The 18,358-nt window shown below is 61.8% G+C and overlaps 1 protein-coding gene across 2 annotated transcripts in view; it reads right to left on the reverse strand.

Annotated features, from left to right (window-relative positions):
- Positions 1 to 295: 295 nt before the first annotated feature.
- RBM19 (RNA binding motif protein 19) overlaps positions 296 to 18,358 on the reverse strand; it is a gene marked incomplete at both ends in the record, with an annotated part of 98,766 nt that continues 80,703 nt past the window's right edge. For both annotated transcript variants that reach the window (XM_080717611.1, XM_080717610.1), the window contains 2 exons: positions 296 to 387; positions 14,960 to 15,080. In XM_080717611.1, the coding sequence (XP_080573737.1) occupies positions 296 to 387; positions 14,960 to 15,080 (213 nt within the window). The remainder of the gene's footprint in view (positions 388 to 14,959; positions 15,081 to 18,358) is intronic.

Here is an 18,358-nt window from a genome sequence, read left to right on the forward strand (position 1 = left end):
TTCCCACGGGACCATTTACTCCCCATTGAACCCTATATGGTGGTGCCGCGGAGCCGGGCGGGCTGGGGTCTTCCAGCCCGAGCCTGTGGCCGGGTTCCCTGCCTGGCCCGCCCAGCCCCCAGTGGGCCAGCCTGGCACTGACTGCTCCTAGGTGGGGCCGAGGGTCCTGGAGTCTGCCGGGCCCTCCTCTCAGCCGCTCGGGGCTGCTCCCGCGGCCCCAGAGGCCTGGCCAGTCCCTGCCCACCCGAGTGACCGCCCATCCCCAGGGCCCACGCCACGTACCCGCCGTGCCAGCTCACAGCTGAAGCTCCTCGCCCCCGCTCTCGCTGTCCTCCAGCTGCTCCAGGATGCCGTCCAACGCCACAGAACGCTGCTTCTTCGGGGGCTCTGTGGGGCCCAGATGGCAGCAGAGCAGAGGAGGGAGAGAAGGAGGGAGAGAAGAGAGGAGGAGGGAGGGAAGAGGGAGGAGGGAGGGAAGAGGGAGGAAAGAGGGAGGAGGGAGAGGAGAGGGAGGAGGCAGAGGAGAGGAGAGGAGAGGGAGGAGGGAGAGGAGAGAGGAGAGAGGAGGGAGGAGGGAGGAGGCAGAGGAGAAGAGGGGAGAGGGAGGAGGGAGAGGAGAGAGGAGGGAGGAGGGAGGAGGGAGGGGGAGGGAGGAGAACGGGGAGAGGGAGTAGAGAGGAAGATGGAGGAAGGAGAGAGAGAAGGACCGATGGAAGAGGAAGGAGAGAAAGAGGAGGGAGGAGGGAGAGAGGAGGATGGGGAGTGGGAGGAGGAAGGGGAGGAGGGAGAGGAGAATATACAGAGAGAAGGACAGAAGGACAGAGATGAGAATGGGGAGTCAGAGGAGGGAGGAGAGAGGGCAGTGCTGCGGTGAGTCTCAGGCTCCGGCCCCTCCTGCAGGCCCCTCCTGCAGACCCCTCCCCCAGAAATGGGCAAAGGAGGCTCCCATGTGGGCTGCTCCTCCCTGCAGCCCAGGGTGGAGCCAGGCATGAGCAGTGGCTAGGGAATCAAGTGGAGGCCGTGCCGGCCTCCAGGGCTCTGCCGGTGTAGTAAGGGCTTGCAAACAGTAGGCGCACAAGAAATGCTGGGTGCGTAGATAAGAGCCGGGAACCCACCGGGGGCCTGGGGGGCATAACCATGCAGGTGGCTCTGGAGAACAGGGGTCTGTTGACCTGGGCTTTGAGGAATGCGGAGGAGTTCTCTGCGGCTGGAGGCTCAGGCTGGTGCGCGTGGAGGTGTGCGAGCGAGGCCGGCCATGAACCGCGCCACGGACAGGAAGGGCCGAGGCGCCCAGCGAGGGAGTGGCGGAGCGGGGTTTGACGCGGGCACACCTAAGCCCACCCCATTCTGCTCCCCGCGAGTCTCTGGCTGGTGCTGGCCGGGGAGCCGAGGTGGCAGGGTGGGTCTCACTGGGCTGCCAACAGCCTCGCTGAGGACAGCTGCGGCTGTCCGCGAGCCCTGATCCTCCTGTCTCAGCCTCGCAAATGCTGGGAGTACAGGGTGCGCCACCACGCCCGCACGTGTCGGAGCTTTTTAAAACGACTCTGAATGCTTTCTGTGGTGCTGGGACAGAACCCAGGGCCTCACATGTGCCGGGGAAGCCCTGAGACACCCGGGCGCTCGCCAGCACATGGCCCCTGGAGGTCCAGGCACAGAGCAGGCGCCAGTAAACTTTGCCAAGTGCCTGAAGGAATGAAGGTCAGAAGAGCCGAGGGTCAAGGAGCTTGGAGCGAGGAAGGCCGCGGTGCCGCGGGTGCTCAGATGCGCGGCCATGGACCGGGGCCCTAAACATCCTCCTCCAACGCTCCAGCCCCGAGCTCCCCACGGAGGAGGATGGCGACTGTGGCCCCCACTCCCAGCAGCCCTCTGCCCCGGGCCTGGGGCTCTCACAGACTTTGAAAGAGCAGCCAGCGCACTCAGGACCCAGCCCACCTTGGAGGCCACTGCATGGGGGCGTCCCCAGCCCAAGGTGGGCCTCGGTCCCTGCACAGCCTGGGCATCCTCTCAGGATGTGTGGGTGGCAAGAATGAACCATACGAGGAGCCGGGCGTGATGGCGCACGCTTGTCATCCCAGCATTCGGGAGGCTGAGACAGGAGGATCGCGGTTTGCGGACAGCCTCAGCTACTCAGTGAGGCCCTCTGCAACTCGGTGAGACCCTGTTTCCAAATAAAGAATAAAAAATAGGGCTGGGGGTGTATCTCAGAGGTAGAATGCCCCTGGGTTCATCCCCAGTACTGCAATAAATAAACAAATAAATAAACACCATACAACTAAATGAAGGTGGGGGGGGGCCTGGTACTAGGGATTGAAGCCAGAGGCATTCTAGCTCTGAGCTAGACCCCAGACCACTTTTATTACTATTACTATTTTTTAGAAACAGGACCTTAGCAAGTTGTGGAGGGCCTCGCTAAGCTGCTGAGGCTGGCTGCGAACCTGCGATCCTCCTGTCTCAGCCTCTCAAGGACGAGGATCACAGTACCAGGATTCTCAGCACTAGTGGTGTCAGTACTGAGATTACACATGCACATCGCCACGGCTGGCAACGGGCAGGGAGAGGATATTTACTTATTTATTGCAGTACTAGGGAGGGAACCCAGGGGCATTCTACCTCTGAGCTACTCCCCCCAGCCCTACTTTTATTTTGAAACCGGGTCTCACTGAGTTGCAGAGGGCCTCGCTAAGTAGCTGAGGCTGGCCGCGAACCGCGATCCCGTCCCAGAACAGGGCTCTCAAGGAGCAAAACTGCTGCCCTCGGGCCTGTCCCTGCTCAGAGGGGCCCGGGCAGACCAGCAGGGCGGTGCCCTGGGCAGGGCGCGAGCGCACAGAATGTGCTGGCTGGGAGGACTGGGACACCATCTGCCTGGGGAAACTGAGGCCCGGGGGGAGGGGCACGTGGCAGAGAAAACACACACACACACACACACACACACACACACACACACACACACACGTACGTACGTACATACGTACGTACGTAACTGCGCAGCGTCCTGTGGGTGTCGGGAGCCCATTTCGCAGGTGGGAAAAGGGAATCGCAGGGAAAAACAGCCGCCCAGGACCTACTGTAGCCAGCATGGCCGCCCAGACTTGGTGTCAGCCTTGTGTGGCAGCACCACGCACTCACAGGGCAGCTGGGGACAGAGCCCCGGGCCCCACCCCTGGGTTGAGGAGCAGAGAGGCCAGCATCGGTGCGTCTCCAGCTCTGGGGTCTTGGGCGTGGGACGGGCCTTGCCCGTGAATCATTTCCTCCTGGTAGCTCAGCAGGACTAGGCTCGGGGTCACCTGGCTGTGAGGGAGGCCTCCAGCCTGCCAGCTGGGGGCCCGCTGCCCAAGGCCGCCCCACTCAGGTCCTAACTGCTGGGCTCCGAGCGCCCCGCTGAGGCTGGGTGGCCGCCGGCGATGCCCCGCACCTCTGTGCCTGTTTCCCTGCCTGCGGATGGGGCTCCTAGCAATGCCCGCCTCGGGTGGTGGCGAGGCTCCCAGGGGAGGAGAACGGCGGGTGGGAGGATCGGGTTTGAGGCCAGCCTCAGCAGCCTGGTGGGACTCTGTTTCAAAGAAAAGAATAAAAGCGGGCCAGGGGTGCAGATACAGTCGTGGCGGAGCTGGGACCCACCCCTTTACCGCTCCAGCTGCCATCGGGGTCTCTGCACCAGGGTGGCCCTGTCACAGGTGGCCAAGAGACAGCTGCCGGGTAAGCAAGGAGCCACGGCTGCCAGGGCCATGGGGCGCGCTGCCCGCACGCACCCCCGCGGGGTCATGGTGGGGCGAGGATGCGGTGGAGCCGGGGTGCCTGCTGACTCCTCAGCCCGGAGGCTGAGCGACACCGGGCCGCTCTCTGCGCCCCTCTGGGCCCCATGGGCAGCGGTGAGGAGCGCGTTCAAGGACGGGCAGCCTGCTGTGTCATCTCAAGTTCACGGCCAGGGGTCCCCCCTCCCGCAGGAGGAGGCTCGGCCCGGCCCCGGGTTCCCACCCCGGCACCCAGTCCCTCCTCCCAGCACCCTGCCTGCAGGCCGCAGCTGCCGAGATCCTACTCCCCGACATCAAAAGCCTCACTAGGCTTTCACCAAACAAACAGAACGCGCGGAACAGAAGCAAGGTGTAAAATAAATAAACGGAACAAGCTGTGCATTTTCTTCCAGTCTTACAGCTGCACCCGAAGATAAACAAGTGAATGTCAGCGAACATCAATACCCGAGAAATTAACTCGACAAAATGCTCCGCCGCCCCCCGCAGCCCCCCAGGCCTGCCCCCGCCCCCAACCTCCAACCATCTTTTTTTTTTTTTTGCATTTCTGGAGTTCCCACCTAATGATTTTATTTTTCAATTAATTCCTTGACAGGATGCCAGCCCGTGTCTCTGCCAAGCGGCCTGCAAGCACGGCAAGGGCGGAGCTGGGGTTGCCGGGGGCAGGGGCTTCATGGGGTTTGGAAAGGCAAGTGGGGCTGATCAGAGGGGATTCTCAAAGGAGCGGTGCAGGGCACCCCACTGCGCCTGGCGGGAGGCCTCAGGCAAGTGGCTTTGCCCCTCTGGACTCAGTTTCTGCAGCTGTTGTTATATGACAAGGAAATTTACGGTGCCCACCACCCGGGCTGCTTAAGAATATAAGTGGGCCAGGTATGACGGTGCATGTCTATAATCCCAGGAGTTGGGAGGCTGAGACAGGAGGATCATGGGTTTGAGACCAGCCTCAGCAACTTAGTGAGGCCCCCAGCAACTTAAGGAGACCTTGTTTCAATATAAAAAATAAAATAGAAGCTGGGTGTGGTGGCACACGCTTGTGATCCCAGTACTTGGGAGGCTGAGACAGGAGGGTGGCAGGTTGGAAGCCAGCCTCAGCTACCTGTCATGGCCCTCTGCAACTCAGTGAGGCCCGGTTTCAAATAAAAGATGAAAAAAAAACATGGGGCTGGGGGTGTAGCTCGGAGGTAGAATGGCCCTGAGTTCAGTCCCTAGTACTGCAAAACATAAAGAAAGAAAATGGGGCTGGGGGTGTAGCTCGGAGGTAGAACGCTCCTGGGTTCAATCTCCAGAACCAAGACCCCCCCCCCAAACACAAAGAACCCCAAAGCTGTGTATCTGCAGTCCCAGCGGCTCAGGAGGCCGAGGTGGGAGAATCACTTAAGCCCAGGGTTTGAAAGCCAGCGTGGGCAACATCGTAAGATGCACCCCAAGTGTGATACACACGTGGGGCCTTCAGCTTCACCCGGGGCGGTCACTTCCCTCCTCTGCAGGGCCGGGCAGCCCTGCCTGGGAGATGCAGCAGGCATCCTGGGCCGCAGGGAGCGCAGGGCTTTGGGCGGCTCTGTGCAGCGTGCTGGCCCCACCTGTGGAGCGGGGTCTGGCCCTGTGGCTCTGGACTCCTGGGCCGCCTCCCGGGCAACCTACGGATCCCTGAATCCACGGCTTAGGTGCCGCTTCTGGGGGGACCCAAGCTAGGAGACCGGCATCCTATCCAGGGGACCACGTGGAGTGGAAGGTGGCCTCGCACTGCGGGCTCACGGAAGGGCATTTGCACCATTTTCCCCCCCTTGCAGTCCTGCGGATGGAACCCAGGGGCATTTGACCTCTGAGCTATACCCCAGCCCTGTTTTTTATTCTTTATTTGGAAACAGGGTCTCACTGAGTTGCAGAGGGTCTCACTAAGTGGCTGAGGCTGGCCGCGAACTACAATCCTCCGGTCTCAGCCTCCTGAATGCTGGGATTACAAGCGTGCGCCACCACGCCCGACTTTGCATCATTTACTGTGGAAAGAAAAACTATAATATTTAGAATATTTATTTTGGTGCACAGGAGTCTGCCCCCCAAGCCCTCTTGAAACGCATAGACCTGCTGCACTGGGCCAAGGGGCCCGGGCTGGAGGGGGCACCCTAGTCCTGGCCCGGCCAGGAGGCTGGCTGAGCCGATGCCCCTTGGCCCTCGTGCCTCTCTCTGGTCCCTCCCTGGCTCTGTCTTGCTGCCCCTCTCCTCTGGTGTTTACAGCAGGTGCACCCTAGATGCTCTGGGCACCAAGGGTGCACTGCAGAGGGTCCAGTCTGGCTCCTAAGACCAAGCCCATGGCTTTTAACTGGGTGGGAGGCTATTTTAGGGACAGGCCTTTTGTAGACACCACTGGTCCTTCTAAGAACTGGGGCGACACCCGGCTGGCAGGGCCCCCGCTGTCAGGGGCTAGAGTGTGCTCTTTAACCCTGAACCTCAGAGCTGCCATCTGTTCAGTGGGATGAGCCTGGAGGCTTTCTCCCCGCACGGTCTCGGCCTGCGTCACTGAGCATGTACTGGGTAAAGCCCAGCAGAGCACCCAGCTGCCCAAGTTACAGCTGTGAGGTACGAGTCGGAGGTTGCCCAGGTGCCTGCAGCTCCATGCCCAAGCGGGATACAGGCTTTTTCGGAAAAATCCCATGAACCGGTGACATCGGTGTCCTGTATCTCAGACAAGGAAGCAGCGATCTAAGCTTCGGGGTTCTGTGTGGGGCCTGGAGCTCACGGGGGCTGGCGCTGGGGCTGTTCCTCAAGCTCAACCACGCCTCGCAGCAGGAGGTGCCCGGGATGCTCAGGAAGGGCTCAGAACGGATGTAGCACCCCGCGCCTGCACCAGTGGGTTCCTCAGGGCCGGTTCCCACCCCAGAGCTGGGCAGAATGGGCCAGAAAAATCCCCGATGGCTGGATCCCATGACAGCTGGCCGGCAGTGGTGATTAGGACAGCCACGCGACCACTGTGACCACGCCAGGTGCGAAGGGCTCTGGCGCCCTGGCTGGCGGGATCGCTCACACTGGGTGGAGGCGCCTGGCCTTGGCTGCTGAGGGTTTAGGCCGCAGCGGGTCGGTGATGGGAGGCTGGGAGGCGTCCCGCTGCGTGCGTGGGCCACAGCTCTTTCCTGTCTCAGGGGCTTGGCCCGCCATAGCTGCCCACTTCCTCTTGTGCTCGGTGCAGGCCCTGGGTGGCGGCAGAGGCTGCGGGGCCTGGGTCGGGGGCATCTCCTCACACCAGGCTGTACTGAGGTGTAAGTGCTGGGGCTGGGGGGCAGTGGGGTTGTGATGGAGCCAGCTCGCTGGAGTGATGCTGGGTGGGACTGTGGCCTGCAGCTAGAAGCCCATACCTCACGTAGCCACGTGTCAGGCCCAGGGCTGGGGACTGTGGCGGACTAGATTTTTCAAGAGAGGCTGGAATCTTGACTTTCAGGTTAAATCAAACCACTAGCACCGGGTGTGGTGGCGCAGGCTTGTAATCCCGGCTGAGGCAGGAGGATCGTGGTTCACGGCCAGCTTTAGCTACTTAGTGAGGCTCTTTGCAACTGAGTGAGACCCTGTTTCAAAATAAAGACTAAAATATAGGGCTGGGGGTGTCGCTCAGAGATAGCATGCTCCTGGGTTCCACCCCCAGTACCGCAAGAAAATCGTTACCATATAGCGGTGATGGACTTATAACCATATTGCAAGATACGGACTCATTGTGGCTCTTGGCTGAGGCCCCCCGGGTGGTCCCGTCCTGTTCTTTCTCCTCTGTCCACGAGCCCCGCGAGCTTAACTCACGGTCATGTCGCCGGCACACACGCCCTGTCTTGTGTTTTGTGTCTTTTCCCCGGCCAGGCCGGCCTTCCCTGTTCCTGCACCCCGGCGGCCAAACCCTCTCTGCCCCTCTTTCCAGGCCTCTGGTCCCCAGGACCCCAAACCCTCGTCCGATCCTGGCCGGGCCCCGCAATCCGCCTCTGTCAGTTTAATTCCGTGATGGATGAGGAGGAGCAGGAGAGGCGGCCCGGCGCAGCTGGTCCCCCGTTAGCCCTAGCAGGGATTCCTGGCCTCGCTGGCGACGCCAGAGTGAAATGTTTGCAGAGAGCAGAGAACACAAGTCAATAACAATTTAGCCGGATTGGGAGCAAGTACCTTCCCCGCACGGACAGCCGCTCCCGGGGGAGGGGAGGCGCGTGCGTGGGGAATCGCTGAAGCGCTCGGAAATATTTCCCCAACACCACCCAGCGAGGCCGGGGCTGGGGGCGCGGGGAGGGGCGGCCGGGCGGCAGCTGCTCCGGCTGGCCTCCGGGACCCCAGGCCCCTTTGCGGGAGAAGATGCGACCCTGCAAGTCCCCCCTGCCTGCGGCCAGCGCTTCGCACCCTGGCCAGGAGCGGCCTCCACGCAGACGAGTCGGCTGCTTGGCTTCCTCTCCACCTCCAGCAGCTGCGGGGGCCAGAAGACATGGCTCTGTGCGGAAGGAGGGGTGAGACGCCCCGGCACACCCCACGCCGTCGCGGCCATGGATGGCCTGATGTGCTGACCCTCCGTGGCAGTCTGGGACAGTCCTTTCTGCCTGTGGCCTGCGGGGGCTTCCAGAGGAAGGCGGCCACAGGGGGCCCTTGAGAAAGGACAGGCAGCCGGACCAAGGCCTGGACATGGGGGCTGATGGGAAACCGGTCTCCAGGTGGCTGGCAGAAACCACAGCAAGGAATATTTTGAATAATAAATTCTGCGGTTTTCCTTACTCGCCTGAACTTTCCTGCCTGGTGTTTAAAGCCCGATGATTCCGTTTCCCCGGCTAAGATCAAGGAGGTCTATTTGCAGGGCCGATGTGGGGATAACGGGCTCTCTCGGTCCCCGGTCTTTTGAAAATGTGCCGTCCTGAGAATGATTAAGTTCTGAAGGGGCGGGGGGAGGGTGCAAGCTGCTGTGGGCTTTAAATATCATCCATAATGATGACTTCCAAATGTACAGCTCAGCGCCGACGTCGCCCCTGAGCTCCGAACGCAGAGATCCATCTGCCCGACAACCCCCTGGGCCGTCCAGGTGGGCATCGCGACCGCAGCGTGCGCAGGGCCCCCGCGGCCGGCGTGTGGCTGGGAGCCAAGGCCTGGGCGCTGGCCTCGCTGCCCCCCACCCCTCGGCCTTCCCAGCGCCCACCTGGGCAGCTCTACCTTTCCCAGAAATGCACACAAGACCTGCTTCTCTCCCTGCCCGTGGCCTCTGGCCCTGGCCACTGCTCTTGCCCTCATGGACGGTTATAATGCCCCACCCCACCCCGCTCCAGTTCTTCCTCTTCTGCCCCGCACGCAGCAAGAATGAGACCTGGCCGGGGCACTCACTCCCCTCCAAGTTTTCCAGGGGCTTCCAGTGAACCTGGAGGGACAGCCAGGTTCCCTGGCTAGGGGGGCAGACCCCTGCTGGCCCTCCGGCCTGTTACCTACCACTGTCCACTCTGGACCTGCTCGCTAGCCATCATGGGTGCTTTGAACAAAACCTGTCTGCCCCAGGACCTTTGCACTGGTGGCTGCTCCTGCTTGGATCTTTTCCACCCCCAGATTTCTGGCCGCCTCCCGTCCTCTTGGACTCGCACAGACGAGCTGACTCGTGTTGGAAATCTGGCTTTCCCTCTGAAGAGGGTGTTACGTCACACTAGTGTCCGTCACAGAACTTGACTGATGACATTTCTGTGTAAACATCTGTCTTCCCTGCCCAAATATCATCTCCATGAGGGAGGGGCTTTCTCTTTAGTTCAGAGTCGGGGCAGATGCAGGAGAAACGACACTGGGGCCCGTCCCGGGAATGCTGGGCACAGGCCTCTAGTCGGGCCAGGTCGGGGGGATGTGGCTACCTTGCTGAGGGGCCTCGGCCATCTGGGCTCGGAGGAGGACTTCAGGGGTGTGGGCCGCGGGGCCTTTATCCACAGCTGCTCAACTCAGCCCTTGCGGAGGAGAATACAGCCACGAACAGGAGGTAAGTCAGGTAGGGTGTGTTCCAATAAAACTAAAAACAGACCTAAGAACAGACCGGGGCCTGCGCTCTGCACCTGCCGCCTCCCGGGTCAGGAGGCGGTGTAGCAGCGCGGGCCATCTGGGGACAGAGGGTGCGAGGAAACGGGCTCCTCGGCGTGCCAAGCTGTGCACCTTCAAGCAGGTCCGAGACCTCTCTGGGCCTGTTTGCAGCTCTGTGAGATGGGACTAACAGCCTTCTCCAGGGAGCGGTGACGCTCACATGCAGTCAGGCACTTAAGTCAGAGTTGGGGTACGCAGAGCTGCCCGGCGTCACCCTGCACACAGCAGGCCCCCGACAGCGCTCTCCCGCTTCCCTGCCTGTCCACCGGACTCAGTCTTGGCCGAGAAACCACACGACCGCCTCTTTGCGGATTGGCGATGCTCCGAGGCACAAGACGGGGGGCCTGGCTGTAGACCAAAGAGCACTCCGGCGCCAGCGCACGCCTGCTGGGCCATCCGGCTGTGCCGGGCCCGCGCTGCACCTGCCGGCGGCCGCTGGGGGACCCTAGGGCCAGGTTCAGATTTACACCTGTCTATTCACACACGGGCAGCTCTGTGGCAGCGCAGGGGGACCCTGTGCCCTGCAGGGCAGGGCAGACATTCCAGGGAGCTGGGGTGTGGGTATGTGGTGGGGATGAGGAGGGAGAGGGCGTGGGCTCCAGCAGCCGCACCCCTTCCCTGTCCCCCCCACCCCGAGGCCCCCACGGGCCTGGAGCGTGCTCCTCGGGGCAGGCGCGTGCTCTGGCCCAGCTTGGCGGGCGGGGGAGGCGCCAGCCACTCGTCATGCTGGTCATGTCCGCGCTCCCGGCTCCGGAGGTGAAAGGTACAGCCGCTAACCACAGCCCATCAGCCCTCCCCAGCTGGAATAAGACAACAGGAGAAGCAGAGCCGAGCTCCCGGCCAAATAAAAGCCTGTTTGCCGGCGCCTCCCCGGCTGCGAGCGCTTAAGACAGAGGATACTGCGGGAGGATTTCTTCCGAACCATTATATTCCCGCGCAGGTACCGCGGCCTGCAGAGGCCCTGAAAGCTCCGTGCCGCGACCCTGCTGGCTCCCAACGCGCCCGGGAAGAAAGGGACACAGCCAGAGGCGGCCCCGCCTCCCTCTCCTCCCTCCTCTCTCTCCACACTCTCGCTCGCCAGAGAACAGCCTGCCAGATGCAGAGGCCAGAGAAATGGATTCCTGGCCCAGGAAGGGGGGCAGGGGAGAGGGCGCAAGGTGCTGGCGGGACAGACAGGTGCACCCCTCCGCACGCGGGGAGTCAAGATCTTGTCTATTCCGGCCAACTTTTTGTTTGTTCTGGGCATTGAACCCAGGGGCACTGTGCCTCTGAGCTACACCCTCAGCCCTTCTTATTTGTAATTTTGATAACGAGGTCTTGCTAGGTTGCAGGGGCCGGCCTCAATCGTGTGATCCTCCTGTCTTAGCCTCTTGGGTACTGGGGCTTTAAGAATGTGCCACCGCACCCAGCCTCAGGGCAATGTTTTATTTATTTATTTTTATTTATTTTGTGTGGTACTGGGGATGGAACTCTGGGGCATTCTACCTCCGAGCTACACCCCCAGCCCTATTTTTTATTCTTTATTTTGAAACAGGGTCTCAATGAGTTGCAAAGGGCCTCACTAGGTAGCTGAGGCTACCCGTGGACCATGATCCTCTTGTCTCAGCCTCCCAGATGCCGGGATGACAAGCGTGCGCCACCACGCCCGGCTCCTCCTCTCACACACCTGCTACCTGTCCTGCCTTATGAACACGAGGGCTCCTCTGCGACCCGTTCCTCTGCTCAAGGGCAGCCTCGCTCAGCCTGGCTTGGTGGGAAGGCGAGCAAACCCCTGGCAGCCCAGCACAGGAGGAGAAAGTTCAGAAGGGGACAACTGGCTAACCGCCCCTGGGCCTCCATCCTCACCGCGAGGTGCGAAGCCAGCACCCCTGTGGATGCCAAAGCGGAGGCGGAGGTGTGCCCAGGGCCGCAGCTGGGTCTGAGCATGCGGCTGCAGGGGCGGAGCCTGGGTCCATGGAGGGCTGAGAGTCAAGTCCTGACTCCCGCGTGCAGCTGGGAGCCCCGCAAGGTGCCTGCCCTCTGAGCCTCAGCACTCTCCCCGAGGATAATGACAGCACCTGCCTCCGCTGATCTGCAGGGCTGATAACACCTGGAGCCGGTGTGGGCACGCTTGTAAAACCCCAGCACCTGGGAGGCTGAGACGGGAGGATCGCGGTTCGCGGCCAGCCTCAGCTACTTACTAAGGCCCTCTGCGACTCAGTGAGACCCTGTTTCAAGATAAAGAATAAAAAATAGGGCTGGGGGTTTAGCTCGGAGGTAGGATGCCCCTGGGTTCTATCCCCAGTACTGCAAAAAATAAAAAAAATAAAAAAAAATAAAAAAAATAAAGAAAATAAAAAAAGGGCTGGGGATGTAGCTCGGAGGTAGAACTGTCCCTGGGTTCCATCCCCAGTACCGCAAAACAAAACAAACAATCAAACCACCCGAAAGGCACGCAGATAGAACCTGGGCTGCCCGGGGAGGGGAAGATGGTAACGGCCAGCGCGATTCAGCTTGACCTGCAAGTCGGCTGTCTGTCTGGCCGGGGCCAGAGGCCATGGCAGGGCGGAAGCTCCAGGCCTGTCTGAGACGGAGCCCCAGGCAGGGGCAAACTTGGGGTGACTCACGTGTCTGTGTGGCCTCAATATACAGAGCTCGCTCTGCTGCCCTGGCGCCCCATCACCCCCAGGGGCTGCCGGAAGGCCGCGGCGTCACCAAGAAGCCTGGCCTGGCCGAGGCGCAGCCCCAGGCCGCAGGGAGCCCTTTGCCGGCCAGTGCTTGGCGGCTCCACCTGGGAGCGAGTGCCTTCCTGGCACAGTGAGGCGGGAGCCGGGCACCGATCCACCTGCCGCGAGGCTGCCAGGGCCCTGGCCGCTCTCAACAATGCGGATTTGGACACAAAGGAGCTAGGTACTTTTCACCGCAGGGAAAGCAGCGCGCGGGGGGGGGGGGGGGGGCTGGCCCGGCGCTCCCGACCCTCAGCACCCCCCACACAGGACCCAGGCTCCCCTGGCACCTGTCCCGGGGTCGGCTATCACCCAGTGTCTGGTGGCCCCAGTCCTCTCCTCTACAGAATGGCCAGGCTGTGCCCATCCTATACGGCCATTGGAGGACCGGTGGATGGCGGGAAAAAACACACCATCGTCTTTTTCTTTGTGGTACTAGGGATTGAGCCCAGGAGCAGTCTACCCCTGAGCTACGCCCCCCACCCCAGCCCTTTTTATCTCTCTCTTTTTTTTTGAAACAGGGTCCTGCTAGGTTGCTGAGGACCCCATTAAGTTGCTGAGGCTGTCCTCGAACCTGCAGTCCTCCCGTCTGTCTCAGCCTCCCAAGTATGGGTGCCAGGTGCGTGCCGCCACGCCCGCCCGCTGTCTCCATTTCTCGCGCTTCCACCTCCGCGCCGGCCTGGGCCTTGGCTGATGCTTTGCGACCCGGGAGACGGCTGAGCTCAGGGAAATGCTCTGGCCGCACCCCCGCCGGGGATAAGGCTGTCTGTGGAGTTCAATTTATTGAAGGGCTCCTCTCCACGCAGCGCGTGAGCGCCGCGGCCGCCCTCCTCGCCTGGCGGGGCTGGGGTCTGCCCCAGGGAGAGGCCCTTACACAAACATTTGCGGACGTGGCATCTGGGCCTGTCAAAGCCTGTCGATACGGGCAGGGTCTCTTTCTGCGCGTCAGGGTTTGGGGACGTATCGAGCTGCAGGCTGGCGACTGTGTGCTCAGCCTCTGCCTCCGTGGCTTCACCTTCCCCGGGGCTCACGGGTTCCCAGCTGTGGACCGGCGTGTGTCAGACCTGGTGCCGGACCCGGGGACCCGGAGAGGACCGTGTCACCGACAGACAGAGACCGGCATGCCGCAGCCCCACGTGGGGGCGGGGCGCGCAGGCGGGTCTGGTGAGGGTCATCATGAGCCATAAATTATAACACGATAAGTAATAAGCCACTCCCCAAACGGGCACGGTGGCTGCAGGTGGGCTCCTGATGCCGGGGTGACGGGGGCTTCCGGAGCAGGGCCCGCCCTTCCAGCCAGAAGGTCACCATGACGGACAAAACCTGCGGGACAGGCCTTGTGTGTAGAAGGGCCAGGCCCAGCTTGGGTGGTGGGGGAGAAGGAGCCAGTCAGGAAGATGCGGGCGGGCAGGCGGGCGGCTGTGGCCTGGGGCCCCAAAGCGCTGTCTGCCCAGCCCCTGGGGAACGCGTTCCCGAGAGGGCAGCGAGGGAGCCAGCACTCCTGGCTCTCTAGGGACAGTGAGGAGTGGGCGCTGCAGCTCAGACCCCTGGAGAAACCCCTGCTCAGCAGCCCATGGGATCGGGCGCGGTGACGGGCAGGGGGCAGGCACATGGTGTCGTACAGGAAGTCACCAGGAGCCGTGGGCTGGGGGAGGCCTCCCATCACCGGGCCTCAGCACCGTGGGGACTACAGGAGCGGCCCAGGCCCAGCACTGGAGCGCACACGCAGTGGGCCTGGACCGCGCGGGCACCGGGCACACCTTCTCAGCGCCTGGCGGCGTAGCCTTGGCTCTCTCACCCGTCTCCATGAATGCCACGGTTCCCTCTGGAGGACACAAGGCCCCGCCCGGCGGCCTCTGCGACTCCAAGGCCTCCGCTTGCCAACGGCCCCACCTCTCAGAGGGCCAAGCTCCCGCCACACTTCGGCGGCGTCCCCTCTGCTTCCACGGCCCCATCTAGGCCACCCAAGGAGGCAAAACCTCTCCCATCTGAGCCCGGCGTGGTGTCCCCAGCAAAAGGACTTCCACGCGGCACCTACATACAGGGTGTGCCGCTGGACCGAGCGAGGCCTGTGGGCATCAGCGCCGAGCAGGAAGGGGGCCAGTACCGCGGGAAGGGCCACTGGGGCAGGGTGGAGGGAAAGGGGCCAGCGTGGGACCCGGCTGCGCACGAGGAGGGGCCGTCGCTACTCCCGGGTCCTGGACAGAGATTGTGGGGAGGACTTGGCAGGTCACAGGCCCCGGCTGTGGCCTGGTTATCCAAGCAGAGGAGCCACTGGGGACGGACAGCCCGCCTTCGCCCTCCCGGCCGGGCTCCCAGGGACCTGGTCACCTGCAGGCCCAGCATGTGGCCAGCCTCTGAGGGTGAGAGGAGGGTGGGCGCCTGGTGCTGGCCTCAGGGCGGCCCCCTTGGGAGCCCCAGGATGGCGGAGAGACCGCCCTGCGCTGTTCTTACCGTGGAAGTGCTGGGCCGTTTTCCGCCGCAGGGCCTGCAGGGTCACCTCCGAGTCCGCCCACTCCAGCACCAGCCTCCGGCCGTACAGGTGGGTGCTGTGACACAGCGCGTTGAAGGCTCTCTGCAGGGGACAGAAACGAAGCTTTGTGTGAGCTGACGGAATGGTGGGCCCGCCGGATCTCAGGCTGGAGCCCAGACCCCGGCCCTGTGATGGCGCATCTCCAGCGAGGGTTCCGGGAGCCACGGGCCACATCTATTTAATGAGTGGGTTCTGTTTCCAGGGAGCGCGGTGAGTGACCCAGCGGCCGAGAGCTCCACCACCAGGGCCGTAATTGGTGCCCGGGCGGGTGGCCTGCCAGGTTCCCACGTTATAACCTATCTCCGGAGGGTGACCCCATTAGCCGGGCTGTTTCCCTGGGCTGTCAGCAGCCTCGTGAGAGAGCCCAGCTGTCTGGCCGCGGATGACAGCTGTGCGGACCCCGCTGTCACTGGGTGGCTCTGCCCCCACGTCCTTCTCGATCTGTCGCCCTGGACATCTCTGCTGCCTCCTGGTGGTCCCGACCCTCTCTCCACCCCCGGCTCAGCAGGGCCTCGCCTGTGCTCCTCCTCTGCGGGTCCCCCTCTCGGAGCTCAGTGGAGCCCTCTCAACACTGTGTCCGCGCGATTCATATTCTGGACAAGTCTCCACCGAAAACCCACAATTTGGTGGTTACTAGCAGATTCCGAGTCGCACCAACATGGTGTCATTTCTTAAGATTTTTATCATTCCCCAACAGAAACACCGCACCCCAGAGCCCCAAATGTCCCCCAGCCCATGGCAACCATGAACCCACTTTCTGTCTCTCTTGACTTGATGTTCTGAGCATTCTATATGCCCGGAACCAGGCAGCGCTGGGCAGAGATGTCCTACGTGAGGGGCCTTCTGGGAGCCCCCCCCCCCGCCCCCAAAGACACAGAATCTGGTGCCAAGAGTTCTGGCCTGCAGAGCCGCTCTGCCCAGGCAGTGCGCCCGTCCTAGCTTTAAGATCTTGTGCCAGTTAAGTAGATCTTCCTGGCTCAGTTTCCCCTTCTTTCCCTTCCTTCCTCTTTCTCTTTGGCACTGGGAATTGACCCCAGGGGCATTCTACCTCCCAGCTTCACTCCCAGCTCTTTTGACTTTTTGTTTAGAAACAGGGTCTCGCTTAGGTTGTCAAGAATCTCTGCTGAGTTGCTGACTGGTCTTGAACCTGTGATCCTCCCGTCTTAGCCTCCCAAGTAGTAGGATTATGTAGAGGCGGCTGCATTTCAGCTGTTTAACCATCCAGTGTGGGGCTTGTATTACAGCACCTCTTGGAATAACACAGTGACTGTGGGCGAGTCCCCTGCCCCCCGCCGAGCCTCAGTTTCCCTGCCGCAGAGGGAAAGCATGTGTGAGGGGGCCCAGCATCTGTTTAGAAAAAAACAGGTGTGGGAAAGATGAAGGGAGCAGGGAAAGGCATCTTTAAGAACCACACACGTGAGCCGGGCATGGTGGCGCACGCTTGTCATCCCAGCATTCGGGAGGCTGAGACCGGAGGATTGCGGTTCGCGGACAGCCTCAGCTACTTAGTGAGGCCCTCTGCAACTCAGTGAGACCCTGCTTCAGAATAAAGACTACAAAATAGGGCTGGAGGTGTCGTTCGGAGATAGAACCCCCTGGATACCACCCCCAGTACCACAAAACAACCACCACCACCAAAATCAGACATGTGGCCACAATGCTCTGTTCTCCCCCGCGCTGTTCTGAGAAGGGCCAGGTGTGGGAAACTTTTTCTTTCTTTTTTTAAACTTAATTTAAAAACTCTTTCTGACTGCCAGCAGAGCCTCTGCTTTTTTTTTTTTTTTTTCCAGGCGGATATAAAAACGCATCTGGACTCGGAGCCGAAATGGCCCATTCTGAGCTCTCAAACACACGCGCTCTCAGCTGGCGAGGCAGGGGAACGGGCTGATTGGGGGAGCTGGGCCTCGAGACGGGGAGACAAACTGGGGGACGTCTGGCGAGGCGGAGGCTCCAGCCTGGTGCCAGGTCCCCGAGGAGCTGCGTCCCGGGGCCGCGCTGGGCGGGGCGCCGCTGGGCTGCATCTGCTCAGTGCTGGGCCTGGAATCGGGAGACGGGGAAGAGACCTGGGACATCACCCCTTGAGACCACCCCTCGAGGGGCCCATCTCCTCTCTGCACTTTATTAGCCTTTTTCTGAAAGGGCTTTCCACGCTCAGAGCTGAGGTGGTCGGCAGCTTAGTGTGGATGCTGCAGCTGAGCACCTCGGGGTTCAAATCTGTTGCAGCGCTCACACGCTGTGTGACCCCGGGCAGGCCACTTAACGTCTCTGAACCTGGGCTTCTTCATGGGTAAAGGACAAGGCGGCGGTGGGAAACGGGGCCAATTTGGTGAACTGCTGCGTCTGGGGCTTAGAACATGGGGTACCTTGGACTCCTCACGGCCGCTGCCTGGATCCTTTCATCTCTACTACCCGTGCCTGGCTTTTCACTACTATACCAAAGAACGGAACAACTGCGGGGCGGACACAAAAGTCTCTTTTGTGCGTGTGGTTAGAACACAGTATGTGGGTCTCCAAAAATAGCCCAAGTACCCTTCCTGGCTCCAGTGCCCGCAGGTTAATGGCAAATCAGGCTGCGTTCCTGTGCCCGCTGCCCGGAACGCGGGCCCTCAAACTCGCAGGCTCTGTGGAGACACTGATTCTGGGCTAAAACTGGCCCCGGATAATCCCGAGAGAGGGCATCTCGTTAAGACAGCAGAATGGCAGCTTGTTAAGTGGCTGTGGCCTCTTGGGAGGGGCTGGGGGGAAGGGAGGCACAGCACCGGGCTTCGGGGGGCTTCCTGGCTGGCCCGGGGCCCTCCTGGGGCACACAGAGGGTTCCAGACGCAGCAGGGCCAAGGTGCAGGCCCTCCCGTGGCCCCCTCCCATCCACGGACCCTGCTGAATCCACCCTGCCACCAACCCACTTTCCTAGTGCTCAGCTCCAAGCGTGGCCCTGGCCTCTGACCAAACAGCCTTGTGCATCTCTAGAAAGTTCCTGGACATGGCTGCCCTCCCTCCAAACCCCGCTTCTGCCGTTCTCCTTCCCTAAGTCCAAGGCCTACGTGGCGTGGACCGCGGCTCTCCTGGAGCCACGGATCTCCGAGCACCGGCGCTCAGCCTACCACCGAGAAGGGACATTGTCCTCCCGGCTCAACGAAGGGGTAACTGAGCCCCGACCCGGATCTGTAAGCAGGCCAGCTTCCTCTGCCCTGATGCCGGCTGCACCTGCCACCGCCGCCCCTGGCTTCTGACCTGCCTTCGAGGCTCACCTTCACACGGCTGGCCTGCTGGCGGCCCAGGGAGGTCTGTATTTCTGGCCCTGGTTGCAGGGGCAGCCTGGC

This window comes from Muscardinus avellanarius (assembly GCF_963383645.1).
Source record: "Muscardinus avellanarius genome assembly, chromosome: 21".
NCBI classification, from domain to species: domain Eukaryota; kingdom Metazoa; phylum Chordata; class Mammalia; order Rodentia; family Gliridae; genus Muscardinus; species Muscardinus avellanarius.